Genomic DNA, 21,537 nt, shown 5'->3' on the forward strand with positions numbered 1-21,537 from the left:
ATTAATTAGTCTAATGGAAATTGGATTTATTTCCTGGGTTAAAACAAGAGCAGACCTGCTCGGGCTGAGTGTGGACATTTGTTTTGCTTTCTGTCTTTTCATACCAGCCTGCTCCTGTCCTCTATCTTCCCCCGTCTTCAGCATTTCAATGGCAACACATTCATTAATTCTATAATATACACTGTAATGCCTTGGCTGCACTTTGGTTTTACATTAAACCTTTGAGACATTGCGCTTGAATTATACTAAGAATGTTTTCAAGACACCAGACACTCTCGAGGACAAGCTGTCTCGACAAAGTCGATATATGCTTTTGGCTCATGCCTACTGACATAAATATATAAATATATATAAATATAAATATATTAATATGAAACATAATTTCCTAACTGTCAATCTCACAATGAAAACAAAGTCACAATTTCTTCAAATAAATTAACTTCAATTGAAGATAAGACGTCTCCTCATTTTGTTGTGACACTATAGTAATCAACTGCAAATATGTTTTTATAATCAAAGGCCAGTAACTCTGAAGCTGATTATACTGATCATAAATAGATTGCAAAAAAATAGTAATATACTGGACAAAATAAAAAAATATATGACATCTACATTTGTATCTCCAGTGCATCCTGAATGTATTCACAGCACCATATTTTACAGTCTTATTGCAAAATTTATTAAATTATTTATTTCCTCAAAAGTCTAGAATCTTCTTTTTTTGGCTGCATCGGATCATCCGTCTCCATACCCCTCTGTCCTCCACATCTGCCTCCTTCAAAATGACCCCCTTCATGTCTTCCTTCACCACATCTATAAACCTCCTCCTTGGTCTTCCTCTTTTCCTCCTCCTGGTGGCTCCATCCTCAGCATTCCTTTACTGATATACCTCATGTCGCTCCTCTGCACATGTCCAAATCGTCTCAATCTCGCCTCCCTCACCTTGTCTCCAAGACATCCTAAATGCGCTGTCCCTCTAAAAAACTCATTTCTAATCCTGTCCATCGTCGTCACTCCCAACGAAAACCTCTTCAGCTCTGCTACCTCCAGCTCCACCTCCTGTCTTTTACTCAATGCCGCTGTCTCTAATCCATACAACATCGCAGGTCTCGCCACAGTCCTATAAACTTTCCCTTTCACTCTCACAGATACTCTTCTATCACAAATCACTCCTGACACTCTTCTCCACCCACTTCACCCTGCCTGCACTCTTTTCTTCACTTCTCTAACACACTCTACATTACTTTGCACTGTTGACTCCAGGTACCTGAACTCCTCCACCTTCTCCACCTCTTCTCTCTGCAACCGCACCACTCCACTGCCCTCCCTCTTATTCACACACATGTACTCTGTCTTCTTCCTACTGACTTTCATTCCACTTCTCTCCAGCGTGTACCTCCACCTCTCCAGGCTCTTCTCAACCTGCTCCCTACTCTCACCACAAATCACAATATCATCTGCAAACATCATAGTCCATAGAGACTCCTGTCTGACCTCGTCAGTCAGCCTGTCCATCACCACTGCAAACAGGAAAGGGCTCAGAGACGATCCTATCCCCTATCCCCTGTCAACACCTTACAGTCCCCAATGTCCTGCATAGAATATAGTCCACCTGTGTGTACATTCCGCCGCCATTTTCATCCTTTTAGCAAAATCTACCACATTCCTCTCCTAAAGACCAAACCTACTCATCACCCCCTCATCACCTCTGTTTCCTTCACCAACATGGCCATTGAAGTCTGCTATAATCACCAATCTTTCTCTTCTAGGTACACTCTTTCTTTTTTCCACCACTTCATCTAACTCACTCCAGAATTTTTCTTTCATTTTCATCTCACAAGCCACTTGTTGAGCATAAGCACTGATGACATTTGCAATCATCCGTGCATAGATAGATAGATAGATAGATAGATAGATAGATAGATAGATAGATAGATAGATAGATCGATAGATAGATAGATAGGCTATGCTACTATAGAACTGTATACTGTACAGTACATGTACTTACTAGAAATGTGATACAGTGTACTGTAGTTCTACGAATGTACACAAAATTCATCTCGCTATATTCTTGCAAATGTTTCCTGTGTGCTCCACCGCAGAAAACAGGTGATTACTGTATATGTGTGTGTGTGTGTGTGTGTGTGTGTGTGTGTGTGTGTGTGTGTGTGTGTATATATACGTACCTTTACAATAGTGTCTGCACATTTTCACTGCCATGTATATATATATATATATATATATATATATATATATATATATATATATATATATATAAATAAAAATTTACAGAAAATAAATATACAGGCAACAGCAGTAGTTAAATAGTTATAAGGCTATGGCAGTCAAAAATGTGCAGACACTGTTGTAAAGGTACATATATATACACACACACACACTTCCAGCTTCATGTTCATCACCCTATCAGAAACTCTCTTCACCTCCACTACACTCTTTCTGTACTCTTCCTTCAAAATCACCCCTACACCATTTCTCTTTTCATTCACACCATGATAGAACAGTTTAAACACCTCCAATGTTCCTGGCCTTACTCCCTTTACACTTGTTCTCCTGAACACACAACATATCTACCTTTCTCCTCTCCATCATATCAGCTATCTCTCCCTTTACCAGTCATAGTACCAACATTTAAAGTACCAACCCTAACCTTCACCCTCCTACACTTCTCCTTTCCTGCTGTCTCTGTAGACGTCTTCCTCCTCTCCTTCTCCTCCTTCGGCCAACAGTAGCCCAATTTCCACCGGTACCCTGTTGGCTAACGATACCTGTGGTGGTCGTTGGTAACCCGGGCCTCGACTGATCCGGTATGAAAATCTGATACGTGATCCACATATTTGATTTGGCACATGTTTTATGCTGGATGCCCTTCATAACACAACCCTCCCCATTTATCCGGGCTTGAGACCGGCACTAAGAGTGGTATTGTATTGAGGCACAGATCTGGGGAAGGGTACAGAAAAATTTAATGCAGCATTGAAGGTCCCAATGAGCACAGTGGCCTCCCACAACCCTAAGCACACAGCCAAGATAACAATGGAGTGGCTACAGAACAACTCCGAATGTGGTGGCAAAGGTGCTTCAACAAAGTACTAAGCAAAGACTGTGAATACTTATGTACAAGTAATTTTTAATATGTTTTTTTTTTTATGTAAATTTGCACAGATGTTGTCATTATGGGGCATTGTTTATAGAATTTTCAGGAAAATAATGAATTTAATCCATTTTGGAATAAGGCTGCAAACATATGGAAAAAGTGAAGCGCTGTGAATTCATTTCGAATGCACATTATGTATAAATTTTAACAAAATCTTAAATAACAGTTATGTAATATTATGTACAGCTTAAGAGTTGTAGCTGCTTTTGCTTAATATTGATGAACAATTTATCTCAAAATCTCCCAGTGAAAGAATTCTCAGATCTCATTTTGTGACTAGGATTATAAAAATTTGTTCTACATATTTTCAGTGTTTAATCTCCACCTCCATTTTCAAAGTATTAAAAAGAAGAAAGATAGGACATTTGTACAAAACTAAAGACATATGTTAAAGTCTCTGTCTGTGTGTGTGTGTGTATATATGTACCTTTACAATAGTGTCTGCACATTTTCACTGCCATGTATATATATATATATATATATATATATATATATATATATATATATATATATATATATATATATATATATATATATATATATATATATAAAAATTTACAGAAAATAAATATACAGGCAACAGCAGTAGTTAAATAGTTATAAGGCTATGGCAGTCAAAAATGTGCAGACACTGTTGTAAAGGTACAACAAGCACAAATAGAAGGTTATATTATCTTCCAGCTTCATGTTCATCACCCTATCAGAAACTCTCTTCACCTCCACTACACTCTTTCTGTACTCTTCCTTCAAAATCACCCCTACACCATTTCTCTTTTCATTCACACCATGATAGAACAGTTTAAACACCTCCAATGTTCCTGGCCTTACTCCCTTTACACTTGTTCTCCTGAACACACAACATATCTACCTTTCTCCTCTCCATCATATCAGCTATCTCTCTCCCTTTACCAGTCATAGTACCAACATTTAAAGTACCAACCCTAACCTTCACCCTCCTACACTTCTCCTTTCCTGCTGTCTCTGTAGACGTCTTCCTCCTCTCCTTCTCCTCCTTCGCCAACAGTAGCCCAATTTCCACGGTACCCTGTTGGCTAACGATACCTGTGGTGGTCGTTGGTAACCCGGGCCTCGACTGATCCGGTATGAAAATCTGATACGTGATCCACATATTTGATTTGGCACATGTTTTATGCTGGATGCCCTTCATAACACAACCCTCCCCATTTATCCGGGCTTGAGACCGGCACTAAGAGTGGTATTGTATTGAGGCACAGATCTGGGGAAGGGTACAGAAAAATTTAATGCAGCATTGAAGGTCCCAATGAGCACAGTGGCCTCCCACAACCCTAAGCACACAGCCAAGATAACAATGGAGTGGCTACAGAACAACTCCGAATGTGGTGGCAAGGTGCTTCAACAAAGTACTAAGCAAAGACTGTGAATACTTATGTACAAGTAATTTTTAATATGTTTTTTTTTTATGTAAATTTGCACAGATGTTGTCATTATGGGGCATTGTTTATAGAATTTTCAGGAAAATAATTAATTTAATCCATTTTGGAATAAGGCTGCAAACATATGGAAAAAGTGAAGCGCTGTGAATTCATTTCGAATGCACATTATGTATAAATTTTAACAAAATCTTAAATAACAATATGTACAGCTTAAGAGTTGTAGCTGCTTTTGCTTAATATTGATGAACAATTTATCTCAAAATCTCCCAGTGAAAGAATTCTCAGATCTCATTTTGTGACTAGGATTATAAAAATTTGTTCTACATATTTTCAGTGTTTAATCTCCACCTCCATTTTCAAAGTATTAAAAAAAGAAGAAAGATAGGACATTTGTACAAAAACTAAAGACATATGTTAAAGTCTCTGTCTGTGTGTGTGTGTGTGTGTGTGTGTGTGTGTTTGTCCTGCATGTGTAAGAAACAGCAAATAGCACCTGCTGTATAATGACGTCTCTGTGAAAGGTACATATGAGAATGTAGGTTGGCTAAATCAGAACTGGCTCTGCTTTATCTGCTAATAACCCCAAGATGGAAGAGATAGAGATCGGACACCACACCGGACAACAAACAAACCACACGCTCTCTCTCTCTCTTTTTCTCTCTCTATCTGTCTCATCTTCACTTACCAGCCCCATTTATATTAAAACAATTCAGTAAATTGCAACCTAATTGCACATTTTTTGTGTTTTAAATGTACCATAAATTAATACTTTTCAAGTTTTTAAAACATGTGAATGGACAAATATGGATGCTTTATGCAAATGTATGTTATTATTAGAGAAACCAAACTCAGCATAGAGCATGAAGACAAAATGCACTTGTAAATGTTTTAAAGTAATTATGGTGTTTTAAATTATGGTAATCATCAGTTCCAAATGGAACATTTGCTATGTTTCTACACGGACGGTTTTAATTGCCGGATGTGTGCATCATGGCGAATTTTGGTGCAACTTTGAACTTTGTGCATCAGTATCGATATTTAACCATTGAAATTTATACGTTTAAATTACACACCAAGATGACAGTCGGCTGGATTTAGTTTTGTTCTGCGTTGTTGGCTCTTGGCGAGAAAGGGAACGCCGATTGGCTATTCATCTTAGCGGATGAGGGAAAAAAAAAAGTTTTTTGTCATCCTTGCTCTTGTCTTTGCAATTTAGCAGGCATGATTAGAAAATAAAAACGAACCCGTTAGTAATTATCATAGCAGAGGTAAACGCTGCTTGCTTTATATATTTACAGTTCTAGCTCTTCCGGTATCCCTGTTTGGATGCCGAAGACAGACTACTGCCACCTGCTGGAATGAGAGAGATATGTTCTCTCATGCAAGCGCAAAAAGTACATGCACGTTTGAAAACAAATAGTTGTAGTAAACAAATGCTATAAAAAGAGAACAGAACGGAGAAACTAAGGAGGCTAACAGGCTTGGTTTAAAAAAAAGGACAAAATATGCATTGGTGTACAAATGCATAATCATTTGCTGAAAACCACAAGAGTGACTAAATTGTCATTGTTTACTGCTGCTGTTATTTGCTGCTTTTAGATTTAGTGTTTGTTGGCATCGTTTTTCGCGAACGAGCTGATTGCACAACCTGATGCTCGCAAGTCACGACAGAACAGATCCAGTGCGACTGTCCCGGAGTTACAAACAAACAGTTTACGCAAAAGCACTTTTTTAAACTACACTATATTCACATGATGATGATTCTACAGTTTTTGCCTACCGTAATGATGTTTCTCCTTTATCCGTGGCACTAGTGTTTTCTTTTTACATGCTCATGCATTACTGTTGTACTTCCATGCCACACAAGCTCCGCTTTGAATGAATTACAGGTACAGTTTTCTTTGTTGCGTTTAATATAAAATGCTTCCATTGCTTTGCATTTAATATAAAATGTTCCCATGCCTTGAATGACTTGGGACGCACAATTGTTCCTGCTGCCGATTGACCCTGTACAGGCTCCTGTTATCTTACCGTCACGCTAACCCGTAATTTGAGCAGCCACACTAATCAATAACGGCATTAGTTGACAACAAATTTAATTATCGATTATTATCGATTGTTGTCGATTTGTTGTTGCAGCTCTATTGAAATCCATGTTTCCCTTAATTAGCATGCAGCCCCAGATCATATGCTACTACCACCATGCTGAACTGTAGGAAAAACACAATTTTTTTGGTACTCCTCACCAGGGCATCACCACATTTGCTGGACACCATCTAAGCCAAGTTTAACTTAGTCTCCTCAGTCCACAGGACATGGTTTCAGTGATTAATGCTCTTAGACAGGTTGTCTTCAGCAAACTGTGAGGGCTTTCTTGTAAACCAGCTTTAGAAGAGGCTTGCTTCTTGGATGACGGCCATGCAAACCGACTTGTTGCAGTGTGTGGCGTGAGGTCTGAGTCCCAACAAGCGGACCTTCCGCTTCTGAAACCTCTAAAGCAATGCTGGCAGCACTCATGCGTCTGTTTTTTCAATCCAGCTTCTGCACCTGACGCACAGCACGAGAACTCAACTTGATTGACCGTTGTGAGGCCTGTTTTGAGTGCAACCCGTCTCTGTATGACCCTGGCCACTGCACTGAAACTCAATTTTGGGTGTTATTGACATTCTTATAACCTCTGCCATCTTTGTAGAGAGCAACAATTTTAATTCTCAAGTCTCAAAAAAAAGTATTTGCCTTGAGTTGTCGTGTTGAAAATCCAGTGGTCAGTATGAAAGAACTGTACTCAAAGCACCAAATTTTAACTGCTCTTTTACAAGATACACAAATTTGTATGGTCCTGTCAAGCAGACAAAAACATCAACATGATGGATAAGACATGTGGCATGATTACATGACTTCTGTTCTCAGCTATTTATAAAGAAATTACTGTATGTGCAGAGGACAATAAATCTATACTGCTGTACAAGCTGCACATTGATTACTTCTAAAATATGTCCAAGCATTGTTCCTTGAGAATATATACAAAAATGGTTGCTTGATTATGAGGGGTATACTCTTTTTTTGTAAGATACTGCATATATATATATATATATATATATATATATATATATATATATATATATATATATACATACACACACACACACACACACACACACACACACACACACACCAACACACACACACAGCAAGGACTTCTCTGCTGGCCTAAACACTATCAGAAGCACTCACCTACATTTACAACTAAATTCTAATATTTGTCCCATTTGATTGTATTTATTTATTCTCAAAAATATATTCTCTTCATTTTGTAGTGTTTCTCTTGGCTGCACTGTTTTGAGTATGTGGATGTAGATGTTAGATTTTTTGTTCAATCAGATTTCAGCCTTTATGTGCTGCCATGTCAATCTATCTGCCCAGGGCCTTCAGAATCAGTAGTGCTGGCCAATGGAACTTAAACTATATTAGCAATGGAACTGTTTCTTCAACCAATTAGATTTCAAACTCGTCAGCATTTTTCCGTTTCCGTTTCCATTTTGCCTGGAAAAGGGTTTGTTCACCACATTCAGACCAGTGCCTATTAGTGCTACCATTGGCTTACAGCCTTTCAGGAGCATTGCAAATGATACTGCTGGGAATGCCTGTTATTTGCAAGTGATCAACTTGGTGTTTGGAGTCACAGAGGGTTTGCAAACTTGAGTTGTCTAACCAAGGCACAAGGATGGATTTTGTCTATAAATAATCAGCATATATTATTAGATACATATTGATTCTGAACTGCTCCAGATGATGTAAGTGGCACAGTTGCGGTTGTAGTGTAGAGGTTTGGAGTCTTCACTGGATTTCTTGCTTTAGTAAAATGGTATTCACGCTCAATATGTGAAATTCCTCTCGCTCTGTAATACCACGCGTTGTTATAGCGTTTTTGTATTGTATTGATGGTTTCAATAATTGTGACGTGATAGTGGAGGTATTAAGAGGTGGATTAAGTCGGGTAAGTCCCCACTAAAGACCCAGGTATCAAATGCACATTCTGCCAATTTCACATCCTAGATAACCACAAGATACACTTTAAGTAGTCACCGATCACCTTACTTCATTACCACATCCTTACTAACCATCATCATTATAGTTACCACATCAGACCTTTGCTGTAACTGTGTTTCTGTATTCCATGTTCTTTTTTTATTTAATTTTTCTATTTTTCTTTTTCTTTTTTGAGCCAACATGAAGGTTATGAAGTTATGGTGCACTTATGAAGGTTTCTGGAAGCTTGACAGAATGTATATGTTGAATCATTATGTTCCTATGATACCAATGCAGACAAACACACGCATATGCACAAATACACACACGCTTCCCTTCCCATTCCCAGGAGCTAATGCACCTCCTCCTCCATCACATGACCAAATGGACAGGGGTTTGGAATGGAAGGAATGTGATCATATGAGTGTTTACTCAACACGAGAGAAACCGCAAAGCGACACACATACACACACACACACACACACACACACACAAAATCAGCAATTAATATGCATCAGTTTGCCTGTAGAACTAACTTAAAATTTTAATTTTAAATGTAACTGTAATCCAAACAAATTCACATCACACTTTTTCTACATTTATAGTTATATTCAATTCAGTTATAAAACATGTATGAGACAAGTCTAACTCTACAATTGAGCAATCAAGTTCTTTTTCTTTCTTAAAGTTGGCACAATAAAAATCTTTATGCTACCAAGAACTGGAAAGTGTAAACATATCTTTCCCAAATACTTTCCTGACTCTGAGGTTTTTCCATAAATATTAGTGAATTTTCTCCTATCAAAAACCTAATCATTTCAACAAGTATACTTTGCCTAAATGTTTGCTTAAATAAAAAGATTAGTTTTTAAAATCTGTTTATTTCTAGCCTTAGATTATTCGGTGCATATCGATAAATCAGTTGCATTCATATGCATTCACATGCATTCATTCAACATTTATATTAATATAAACCTGCGATTTATGCTACTATTGAAACTACTCTCTGAGCTGCTGTTACAGCCCACATCTGTTCAGAGAATTCCACAGAAATATGATCAATTTTACTTTCATATTAACTAATTTCTCTAATTTTGGTGGGAAAGTCAAGCATCAAGCTGTCAGTCATAACACACCAGACATCTTAATGCTTTAAACATAACACTGCATGAAACAGCAAAAAATATATTAATTCAAAAACTCACTTAAGACAGACCAAATTTAAGTTTCTGACATTAACCAATTCAGACAGAAGTAATTCTCCCAAAAGCCACGGCTGGTTGAATTAGCATGCTTACTGTTAATTAAAGATGCAAATAGGTTTATAAATAATCTATTAACAGCATTTTGAGAACATACTGCGTAAACAACAACCTTAACCATAGAACTAAATATGAACCTTTAAATATATGTAAATATATTTGCTCTCATTATTCAAAAGACTTTCTTAATACTTTTTTTTTTAACACTTTAAACCATTTCTGCTAAAAGAGCACTATAAAATATGTTTTTGATAGGCCAGGTGAATCATTAAAAAGGTCAGAAAGTTCCTTCAAAATAAAAAAATGCTTCATGCTGCCTACAGGAAGTCTAAAGAACTGGCAGATGGAACCCACATGTTGAGCAATGTAAGGTAAATCGAAACTTGGAAACAGAGGCGGATGCAAGTGCTAGGTAATAATGTTTATCAAAATAAATAAGCAAACAAATCCGAAACATCATTCATAAACAGAAATGTGGACCAGGCTAAAGTTCGGTGATTGGCAAACAGCACTACCTGGGCAAGACTACTGCAAGAAACAATAAACAAAATACGAGATCAGGAAACCAGGTAAATGAGAAATATAGATTAATGAACAAAATGGCTTGATAATCATTAGTAAGACTGAACAAAATACTTTGCCGAAGCTAAATGCAAACAGGTGCATTTATACAGGTGCATATATACCCTAGAAAGCCTAGAAAGCTATGTGAACACAAGATCCAGTGACATGACGGGGTGGAGATATTACAAAAACAAACACATTTAGCAATGGACAAATTGACAAGAATGCAAAGTCCATATGTACTGAGTGCTAGTATTCGCTTTGTGGCAGCAAGCCCTCACTACAAGGGAGAGGGGATATATTTTCTAAAATAACCCCCCCATAAGCCACTACTCTCATTGTGCCTAAAAAAAAAGTCCCTCCCTGGAAGTCTGGCTTTTGTCGGCCAAATGTCCACACTAGGCACTTGGTTGGGAGGCAGGTATTATCTCTCTTGTAAGGCCGGAACGTACTTGGTGAGGTCCCTTGACCTGAGCAGAGAGTCGAAGGAGGTTGTTGCGTTGACTCTGCTGCGAGCAGTTCAAGAAAAGGAGGCCGTGCCATTGTCCCCTACCTGGTGTTAGCATTTCATAGAAGAATGCCTGATATCGACCCCTGCTGTGGACAGGTGATGTGAGGATTTCGCAGGATCAGCCCCTGGCATTGGCAGACCATCGAAGGAGGCGTGTCGTCCTCAGGGACGAGCAGGTCTTGGGAGTCTGACTTGGGCAGGAATGAGTAGTGAGAGGTCCCAACATCAGCCTCTGGCAGGATCTTAAATTGAGTGGCCCTCTCATTGGTCCCTAACCTTGTTTTGAGGGGTTCCCCCAAGCCATCAAAACTCAGAAGCAAGCATGCTGGTCATTTTTGTTCTCGCCTATTACATCCAAGATATAACAAAAAAAAAAAAACGAGTGTAGCAAAAACAAAATCAAGGAAACCAAAATGAGACATAAAAACTAGGCTATCAAAATAGTTAACAATTGCATGGTATACGGCAGATAACTGAATATAATTCTTATCTAAACATGAACATGGGTATATACATGAATACACACATGAATAAGACACAAAAGTGGACACAGCTGTGACTGGGAAAACACGTGAACACAAGAATCAGTGACGATACAGGGGCAGAGACATTACAAAAACAAACACCTGTGGCAACAAACACAATGTTGGGAATGCGGAAGTCCATAGCAATGTGAGCCAGTACGTGCTTCATGAAAGCTAGTGCTATGTAAACTCCCGCTAGCCGCACTCAGCAGGAGGGGGAGATTTGCTGATAAACAGAATAAAGGTTTGTAACAATTCCTTGGAGTTGGAGTTTAAAAGGTAGATGCTTTCTAAGCATAAAACTTGTAAGGTTGCGTTTCTCTACAAGTGAAAAACAAATTAAAGATCTACCGACATATAACTAGGTAGTTTAGGTTTTTTTCTACAAGGTCATCAAATTATTGATGTTCCAGATTGGACACATTCTAAAAATGTTATGTTTGGAATATTATCTAAAATGGTTCTTCTTAAAACTAAAGATTTCTGCAAGATGGAAACTTATTTTAAAATGTTGGTAAATATTGTGAGTACAGCCACTCCATTGTACAACCATTTTAAATATTTACATTTTTATTGATTAAAGCTAATACAGTCCCACCTACTTGGTTTCGATTGGCTCACAAATTTCACCAGTCAAGTTCACCTTAGATGAAGTCTGCGCAAAGTAGAAGTGACAAATGGATGTCACGTCCTGTGTCCTTGAATTTTATTGTTCTTAATATTCATGTTTTTCCCATATCGCCATTGCGATGTAAAAAACGTCTTAGAAGATATATTAGAATTTGATCAGCAAAAAAAAGCAATTACTGAATGTTAACTCACACTTAATCATAACTAAAGCACCTTTTCACCATGTTTGCTGCTTTTGATGCAAAAAAAAAAAAAGAATATTTTACCTTGTTAAAGCCTGAGGGCGTCAAGCCCCTAATTTGTTTATCTTTTCCTCATAAGTTAGTAGCCTGAATAGGCAATATGACTTTTTTTTTTTTTTTTCACACTGAAATGTGAACATTTTAAGGCTTAAATGCAAACTCTTAACATCATATCTGCTCTTCCCATCAGTTTGTAATAAATAATTTGAAATACTTTAAAATATATATTATTATATTAATAATTAACTAATTTTGTGAGGCAAAAGCATATAAATTATTAATTAATTAATGATTAACTATTATTAATATTGTTACAAATATTAATTGATTAAATATAATATTAATTAATTAATAATGAAATATATATCAGTTTGTAATAGAAATTTGAAATACTTTAAAATAGGTATTAATAAGAAGTTATAACAATATCCACCATATTTTCTGCATAATGTGTATGGCAACATAACTTACCACAATATCAATATTACCTCATCATATACCCCCAGCCCTTTTCTGGATGTAACTAAAAATTTAGAGGCATTTTAAATCAAAACATAGAAACCTCAAATCAACTGATTTATGAATTCACATTTTTAATTAAAATTTTCATTAAGGTGTGCTGATCTCATCTGTCTTAAGGTTTTTGATCAGCCAGAAAAAAAAATTTAATGACTGGATTTTGCCTTGGCTATCTAACTTTTATCATGTCTTTTTTATCTTCCTGTTTTGCAATCAAAAGAGGTAGGTAAATCTAAAATTTTCCCTTCAGGGCTAGGGAAATGAAAGAGACATTCTTAGTTTAACTGTGCTGTGTTTAGCTTCACATCTGACACAGACTCTTTGTTTGCTTTTAGCTCTCAATGACACAGTGGTGATCAGCTTAATGACCTTTTTTTTCTAATCTGAAATATAATAAGACTGAAAGCCAGAACAGACAGAGAACTATATAAAACAGAACAACATGTGTGTTAATAATGACCTCAGATAAGACCCTTGCACTTAAATAGGAAACACTAAGACATTTACACTGAGGCTATTACACTGCAATAATGAATGTGCTACTAGAAATATAATTGGTAAATATGTAGTTTGTCGCAATTTGGAACTAGAAGTATATATAAGTAAAGCGTGTAATAGCTTTACTTATATATATAAGTGTGCATATAATTCTTTTGTTAAAGCACAGCTGTGAGAGTAGTTCTAGTTTCAACATAAATGGTTTTATATTAGAGATTCAGATATGTTTCTATAGTAACAGATGATTCACAGTGACTGATAGTGCCACATAATCTAAAGATGACAATTAACAATTCATGTAGTTTTACAAAGAAAAGTGTATTCATTGTAGTCATTGATAACTAACTTGAAGGAGTACACAGTGACCAGCTAGATCGGCAAGTGTGTTGATGACATGACCATATCCAAGACCATCACTACACACTCCAACCTGAAGCCGTGGATGACCGCAAAGGTGCGTTCGCTATTAAATAGTCTAAAGACTCGACCTTCAGATCAGGGGTCAAGACGGCCTTCAGAACAGCAAGGGCCAAACTGACCTGAGCCATCAGAAAGGTGAAGCGCGCACACACATTGAGAATCCACTGCCACTTCCAGGACAGCGGAGACAACCGACATATGTGGCAGGGCATCCAGGCGACCACCACCTACCAGACAACTTTACCTGCTTGTGACAGTGACGCCTCCCTCCCAGGTGCGCTGAACAACTTTATGCTTGGTTTAATTTGCTGGGGTCCCTCAGGGCTGTGTGCTCAGTCCACTGCTGTTCGCTCTGCTGACCCACGACTGTGTAGCAATGCACAGCTCAAACCACATCAAGTTCGCCAATGACATGACCGTGGTGGGTCTGATCAGCAAGAGCGAGTCAGCATACAGAGAGCAGGTGCAACAGATACAGCCTGGTGTAGAACCAACAACCTGTCTCTGAACTTTGACAAAACCAAAGAGATGGTTGTTGACTTTAGGAGAGCACAGAGCGGCCATTCTCCACTGAACATCGATGGATCCTCCATGGAGAATGTCAAGAGCACTAAATTTCTTGATTTTCATCTGGTGGAGAATTTCACCTGGCCACTCAACACAGCTCCATCAGCGAGAAAGCCCAGCAGCATTTTTACATCCTGAGAAGGCTTTCTCTTCCTATCTTGACCATGCTATACAGAGAGACCATCGAGAACATCCTGAGCAGGTGCATCACTGCCTGGTTTGGGAACTGCACCGTCTTGGATCATAGGACCCTACAGGGGGTAGTGACGACGGGCGAAAAGAGTCTCTCCCCCCCTTTATCATGGACATTTACATCACACGCTGCATCCTCAAACCCAACAGCATTGTGGATGACCCCACACACCCCTCACACAAAACACTCTTTAGTCTCCTGCCATCAGGAAAGTGGTTTTGAAGCCCTCACAACAGTTTTTCCCCTCAAGCCATCAGGCTCCTCAACACACAGAACTGAACTGTACCAAACTCACACACACTCACTCACACAACTGTGTGTTACTGTAACAACCTGAACCCAAACACACACTTAATACTCATTTCAATTATACACATCCATGTCTTCAGGACCACCCATATTATATTATAAACCATAATATACTGTTTACATGCTGTTTTGCACTTCTTGATTGCTGCTCTTTCTGTTTTTGTACAACATTGCGTTTATGTTTACAAATACACTCTTGTTTATAGTTCTCTTTTGCACATTGTACTGTATAAGATATATAGTAGGTTTACTGGTCAGTGCTATTATGTGTTTTGCGTATCTGTCCCACACTGTCTTGCGTTGTCTTTTGTCTTGCACTGTTTGCACTCGGTTGCGCACGATGCACTTCATGTGGCGAGGTAGTGTATTTTTGACCTTTGTGAAATTTGTACTGCAGTGAGATTGTAGTTACTACTCTACAAATTTGTAGTTTTTATCCAAACTATGTTGTAAATTAAAACCAACATAGAAAGTTTGCACTACGATAAAAAGAAATACATTTTCAATTGAGGGAAAAAAGTTGACTGGTTTTAAAAAAAAATTTAAAGTCAGATAGCAAGCAATAACAGCTTTAACCAAGCATTTTTGTTTCCATTCAAAAACTTTTCACTGGAAGTGTAAGTTTAGCATCTACAGTAAGATTTTGCTCTATGAATGTCAGAAATCTTAGTAGGAAGAAATCTTGCTAATACAGCATTACATTAAATGGAAGCTATAGATTACTTCCTACACGTAAATTTGTTTTTGCTATTGAAACTAGAAGTCTGCAGACAGAGAGCATATAAACTATTAAGTAATGATAAATCAATGTTTAATTTTATTTCAATTAAATAATTGCCCTGATGATAAAATAATTTAAATTATCAGCACTCTTCCTATTACCTTTAAACTCCTTCCGCAAACTCACTGACAATGTGTTTGAACTTTTTAACACGTTGTGGCGCCAGTAAAATTTAAATGTGCAGATAATATATAGATTTGGCCACAGTTATACTCTTATCTCTGTTGTGGATGACAACCCACAGAATAATTTTCCTATTCAAACCAGGATAACAAGCATAGGCAATACCTTGCCTTCTAGCTTATGGCTTATGATGATATGATATCAATATTATTATCCACTCTTCATTGTTACTCAATGTACCAAGTAACTGATACAACAATAACATCTATTTTTATACCAATCATTATATCTTCACTTGCTGTCCACAGTAAATTGGATATCTGTTTTATTTTTGTTTAAATAAAATTACACCTGAAGATTTTTATTTTTTTTTAATTCATATGCACATTGCACTTTGTTATCAAAGCAATAATAATCATATGTATATTATCTACTGTAAAAATGTCTTGAGTTAACAAAAACATGGCAAATACATGATTATAGTGTTTTCTAAGTGAGTGCTTATGAAAACCACCCAGGAAAAGCTTTATTACACAGTGTTTAGCATTATAGAGAAAAACACAGGTACTGGAATTAGTACTTGAATTTTTGGTTTGAAAAAGTCTACTTCTGGGAAACAAAATCTATTTACATTAACTGTTTCTGTGCCATACACTGAATAGTTCAGAAATAGTATTCTTTACCGTTTTAATATTTTTTTTCTAAGCAAAAACAAGGTAATTGTTGCTGATTTCAGTAGTGAAATACAGGAAGAATAAAAATTACCTTTTTGAATGATGCTGGTGAATTACTCATAATGTCATATCATTTCAGCATGTAATTCAGACAATATGAACAAAGTTCTTACAACTGTCCAAAATGAAGTTCTTTCTGGTTTGTCTGTTTTAATAAAATAAACATCGGATCATAGTAAAGAAAAAATTAGGGTCTTTTATATATTTTTTTTATCAGAAGTAATAAATATGTTTCATACAGTCTCTTGTAGAATATTGTTTCAGCTGAGCAAAGTTAAATAGTTGCAACAAGTTCTTAGGTTTTATAGGTTTATTTTCATTATGTGTACAAATTCTGGCACTACATCTTGCTTAGCTAAGGTGTACAGTGATTAGGGTACTTACACCTCTCACAGCTTCAGCAGTCATAAATAACCTTCTACAATAATCTGCATATCATTTCCAAATTGCATGGAGAGAACTCTTAATAACTGCCTTCACCTCCTCGTCTTCACCTCCCCTTTTTATCTGGATAGAAAGCAACAAAATCAATATCAGGTTCCTATTTAAGAAATTTAATAGCAACAAGGCTATTTAAGATTCCAAAATTCCTTTGCAGCAATGAATTCTGAGAATTCAGTGAAAAAAAAAAAAAAAAAGTAATAATTCAGACACTGCACAACAATTCAATGTGCACTAATTTATCCTCTATTGACGAAAAACGATAAAAATGCCACAAAAATTTTAATCCATTTTGTTACCTTTATCCTTGTGGTCTGAACAGTTTGTTAACCTCAGGTCATTCCTGTCACTTACAAACTGTATAAAGTTGTAGGCAGAAAGATTTTTCAATCTATCTAGATTTAAAATCTATGTTTAAAGTTTTTGAAGTATTTTGATGTAAATGAGTGTTTTTGTTTTGTTTTTATAAATGATGTTTTTAATCTTTAAACATTCAACTAAAAAAAAACATTTTAGTTACAGCCCCAGATTTACTGTAAAACACTTTATCTATCACTTGCAGAACTTGTAGTAATTAAAGCTTAATAACTTATTAATTATGGGTAAGTGGTGACTTATTCAACTACTTATTTGCGACTTGTAATATAGATTGTTAGAAGAAAAAGAGAAACAGGACTACATAGGCAAAGTTACTCAGAAGTGCTTTGCCAGCAGTGGTTTGTGTTTGACGGGTAAAAGGTGAGAGAAGAACAGAGGACAGATTTTAACCTGACTCTTTGTCATGCAAATGAGGTGCCTAATCTCTATTTCTCAGCCAATACAATCTTTTCTTCCCTAATCTGCATAATTCAGCCAATAAGAGTCCTTCTTTCTGCAGGGTGACAGTTAAATGACTGCCTGGATTTTAATTTATAGATGCAAAGGCCATGGGCAATGTGTTTCAAATACTTGAAAAAAATAAAACAATGTGAAAGCCTTACTGGATTGTTTTTTTATAACTAATGTGATTACATTTCAACAGTTAGACTGGCAGCTATGAATGTCATTATATTTTTAGTAATGCAGCTTAATTGGTTGCCACATTTTTTTTACTGTGCTCTTTCAACACTCCAAACTTCAACTCTCAAGCTGCAAACACGAAAAATAGGTCAGAGGAAAAGTGTGATAGGCAAATCCATGTCAGGAAAATCAGAGCCTCATGCATCATAAATTATGATTTTGGTATATGCTTACATCAAAAACACTACAAAGAATGCATAACTACTTTTACATCATTTAAGAACAATATAAGCCCAGTGCAGCTCTGAAGTCCACATGAGGACCCCTACACTGTAAAGTGTCTGAATAACTGAATAACTAATATGATGCATGCATGCTTGCAAAAACACATCACACATTCATCCTGTACTGGTCAAATTGTCCTTCAAGTATGGACCACGTTCCTGTAATAGATATAAGACTAAATATCCCTCTGCAACAAATGCGAAATGACTCTGAGCAGTTTAACCCAGACTCAAGCATGAAAATGCAGTCGATTATGCACCAGCCTGTATTAAGCTATAAATCTGTTGTGCATGTATATAAAGAAAATGATGTTCATTATGCTTTATTATGGTGTACCTTGCACAGCCAGTCCACAGCAGAATATCGAAAGCAGACAGAGAAGCCAGGTATTCAGCGCCATGGACATCCTCCTTTTGATTTTTTTTCCAGCCAAGAGGAAATAAAAAAAAAAGCAAAGCTACATGCATTCAAATAGACACTATCCGTAATAAAGTCCTCGTGTCCCGGGAAACGCAGGAGGTCTCCTATAGGCAGCATAAAAACACGGTCCCCGCTTTTCAGTCGGGGGAGAGCCGTCGTGTCTCTGCGCGCCTCATCGCCATGTTGTGAGCGAATGTTAAACGCGTGCGAGCTGCTGCTGCTCTCTCTCTCTCTCTCTCTCTCTCTCTCTCTCTCTCACACACACACACACACACACACACAGTCAAGTCCCCGGTTCCTTTCACTTAACACACACACACACACACACACACGCGCGCGCAGTCAAGTCCACTGTTCTTTCACTGAACACACAGTCAATTTCTCTGTACCTTTTACTGAACACACTCACGTGCGAACACACACACACACACACACGCACACCCCTTTGTCTTTGGAAGGACCCTCCGGCTAAGAGTGTGAACTATTCTCACGACTATTATTATTATTATTATTATTATTATTATTATTATTATTATTATTATTATTATAACTTTCAGCCAGTGCACTTTTCATGTCACATAACTCCACTACATCAATCTGAACATAGTTATATTTGTTATAGATAGATAGATAGATAGATAGATAGATAGATAGATAGATAGATAGATAGATAGATAGATAGATAGATAGATACTGACTTCAATTTTGAACAGGAAAACAAGAAACATCCAAGTTTAGCTAGCTAACAAAGAATGGCAACATTAACCACACCATACAAACCAGTGGACGATTCAAATGTCCTCACAAGGTAAAAACTTATGATTTACGCTTTTACTCAGTACTTCACATTAATGCAGTGACCATGACAGCACACCTTAGTTGTATTCAGTCACAATATACTAATTACAGGTTATTAGAACACATAATTATGTTCATTATTTTAACTCTCCACAGGGTACGCAAGACAAATGGTCTGGGCAGGAGTGTGGCATCTGCTCTCGTGATTATTACTCTGCCTACAAATATTTAGGTTTTCACAGGTGAAGCATAAATTTAATTACTTTTATAAAATTGCTATTTTATTACTACTCCAGTATATTTCTAGAACTCAAGCAAATCTGCTTGATAATTTTATTTAGTTCAAGTTCATCCATTCACAGCAAGTACACACTTGAGCAGCTTAGCTTGAGATCTTCTGTCAACAACAAGACAAAAAGCAACAAAAAATAGACATTTACCGAAGCCATATAGAAATATAATTTATATGGAAATGCAATTGATGAATTGAGTACATATGAACTACAATGTTGTGTTGTCAAATGTTTTGTTTAGGTCTATGAAAAGAAGATTGTCTCAACATACACACATGAGAGAGGTGACTGGAGCAAATGGTAAACTTAACTGAATGCTTCCTTAGAATCGGCCTGTGAGTGAGAGGGAATGGGGAAGACCTTGCAACCCATCCAAGGTGGGTGGAGGGGGTCTGGAGGAGGAAATTCTTGGACAGGCACGCAAAACCTGGGCCAGAGGAAGGTCAAGTGCCAGCGGCGGACACCGCGGAAGTTGCTGCAAACTGCCACTGGGTGGAACACCTTTAAGGCCAGGCAAGGCCCTCAGCGGAGGTCTGTGGCAGAGCGACGCTCTTGGCGGAGTTCTGGGGCGGAGCGTTGCCCTCTGCGGAGGTCTTGGAAGGAGCGATGCCCTCTGCTGAGGTCTGGGGCTGGGCGAGGCCCTCGGCGGGGGTCTGAGGTAGAGCAACAGCCTCCTCGGGGCTCAGGGGCGGATCAACGGCCTCCTCTGGGCTCGGGGGCGGAGCAACTGCCTCCTTGGGAATGAAACAACGGCCTCGGCGGGTCTCAGGGGCGGGCCGGAGGTCTCATCAGGGATTGGAGTGGAGCGACAGCCTCATCGGGGCTTGGACACCGCAGCATCCCCAGAAAACCCCCCAGGCGAAGCAATACCCCCAGTGGAACTCAGCGGCACCCCGCGAGGAACAACAGCTGGGAGATGCACCCAGTGGGGCTTGGAGACTGGGTGATGTTCTCAGTGGGTCTTGGAGACTGGGGATTAAGTAAGCTGCAGGAACAGCCAAACTGAAACCCAGGCTCCTGGTGAAACTCTGGATAGCCTGTGCGTAAGGTACTCTGGCACCCCAGACATCTGCAATCTAGTCCGGGGCCTTCCCAGAGTGGTGGAGGCTGTAGTGGTGGTCAGCTGTTGCAACACCAAACACCTCAGTGAAGTGCCTGGTGAAACTGGAGTATGCACCGATGATGTCCCAATTGGCATTCCACACCGCGCTGGCCCATGATAGAGCCTTCCCGGTAAGTAGCGAGAATAGGACGCGACCTTGGGGCGTTCGGTGGGGAATCTGGAAGGTTGCATCTCAACGTAGAGGTTGACGTGTCACAGGAAGCCGCTGCACGCGGCCGGTTCGCCGGAGTAGGAAGCTGGAAGTACCATTGGGCTGTAGAAGGCAAACGGTGCAGCCGCGCTAGCATGAGATGGAGCCAGTGCAAATGCCTCCCGGAGAGAGGGGACAAGTATCTCGCATGGATCCGTGACTGGAGCTGGTTGGGGATTCATCGAGGTAGATTTTTTAAGGTCTGATCTTCTGTCACCAGGCATCAGAACTGGGAGTAAAACAGAATGTCTTTTATTGTCTCAACATACACACACAAGAGAGGTGACTGAAGCAAATGGTAAAGCTAACTAAATGCTTCAGTTTGAAGGCTTGAAGTCTAAAAACTGTGCTAGCCGTTCCATGCTATTGTAGCAGAAACAGCCTGAAGGTATGTTTTGGGTCATTATCTAATTGGAGGATGAACCTCTGACCAACTAGGCTTATACTATTAGTATTCTAGGTGGCACTGTAAAATACTGTGGTAGTAGTTTT

The 21,537-nt window shown here is 38.2% G+C and overlaps 1 protein-coding gene across 5 annotated transcripts in view; it reads right to left on the reverse strand.

The window, feature by feature from the left end:
• Nucleotides 1-18,855, reverse strand: part of igdcc4 (immunoglobulin superfamily, DCC subclass, member 4) — a 57,766-nt gene extending 38,911 nt beyond the window's left edge. For 4 of the 5 annotated variants that reach the window (XM_046840933.1, XM_046840930.1, XM_046840931.1 and 1 more), the window contains exon 1: nucleotides 18,558-18,855. In XM_046840933.1, the coding sequence (XP_046696889.1) occupies nucleotides 18,558-18,627 (70 nt within the window). In that variant the 5' untranslated portion in view covers nucleotides 18,628-18,855. Of the gene's footprint in view, nucleotides 1-16,527; nucleotides 16,635-18,557 lie in introns of those variants that run through there. The other variant, XM_046840932.1, reaches the window with a different exon arrangement.
• Between the last annotated feature and the right edge of the window lie 2,682 nt (nucleotides 18,856-21,537).

This window comes from Silurus meridionalis, chromosome 26 (genome assembly GCF_014805685.1).
Source record: "Silurus meridionalis isolate SWU-2019-XX chromosome 26, ASM1480568v1, whole genome shotgun sequence".
Taxonomy (NCBI): Eukaryota; Metazoa; Chordata; class Actinopteri; order Siluriformes; family Siluridae; genus Silurus; species Silurus meridionalis.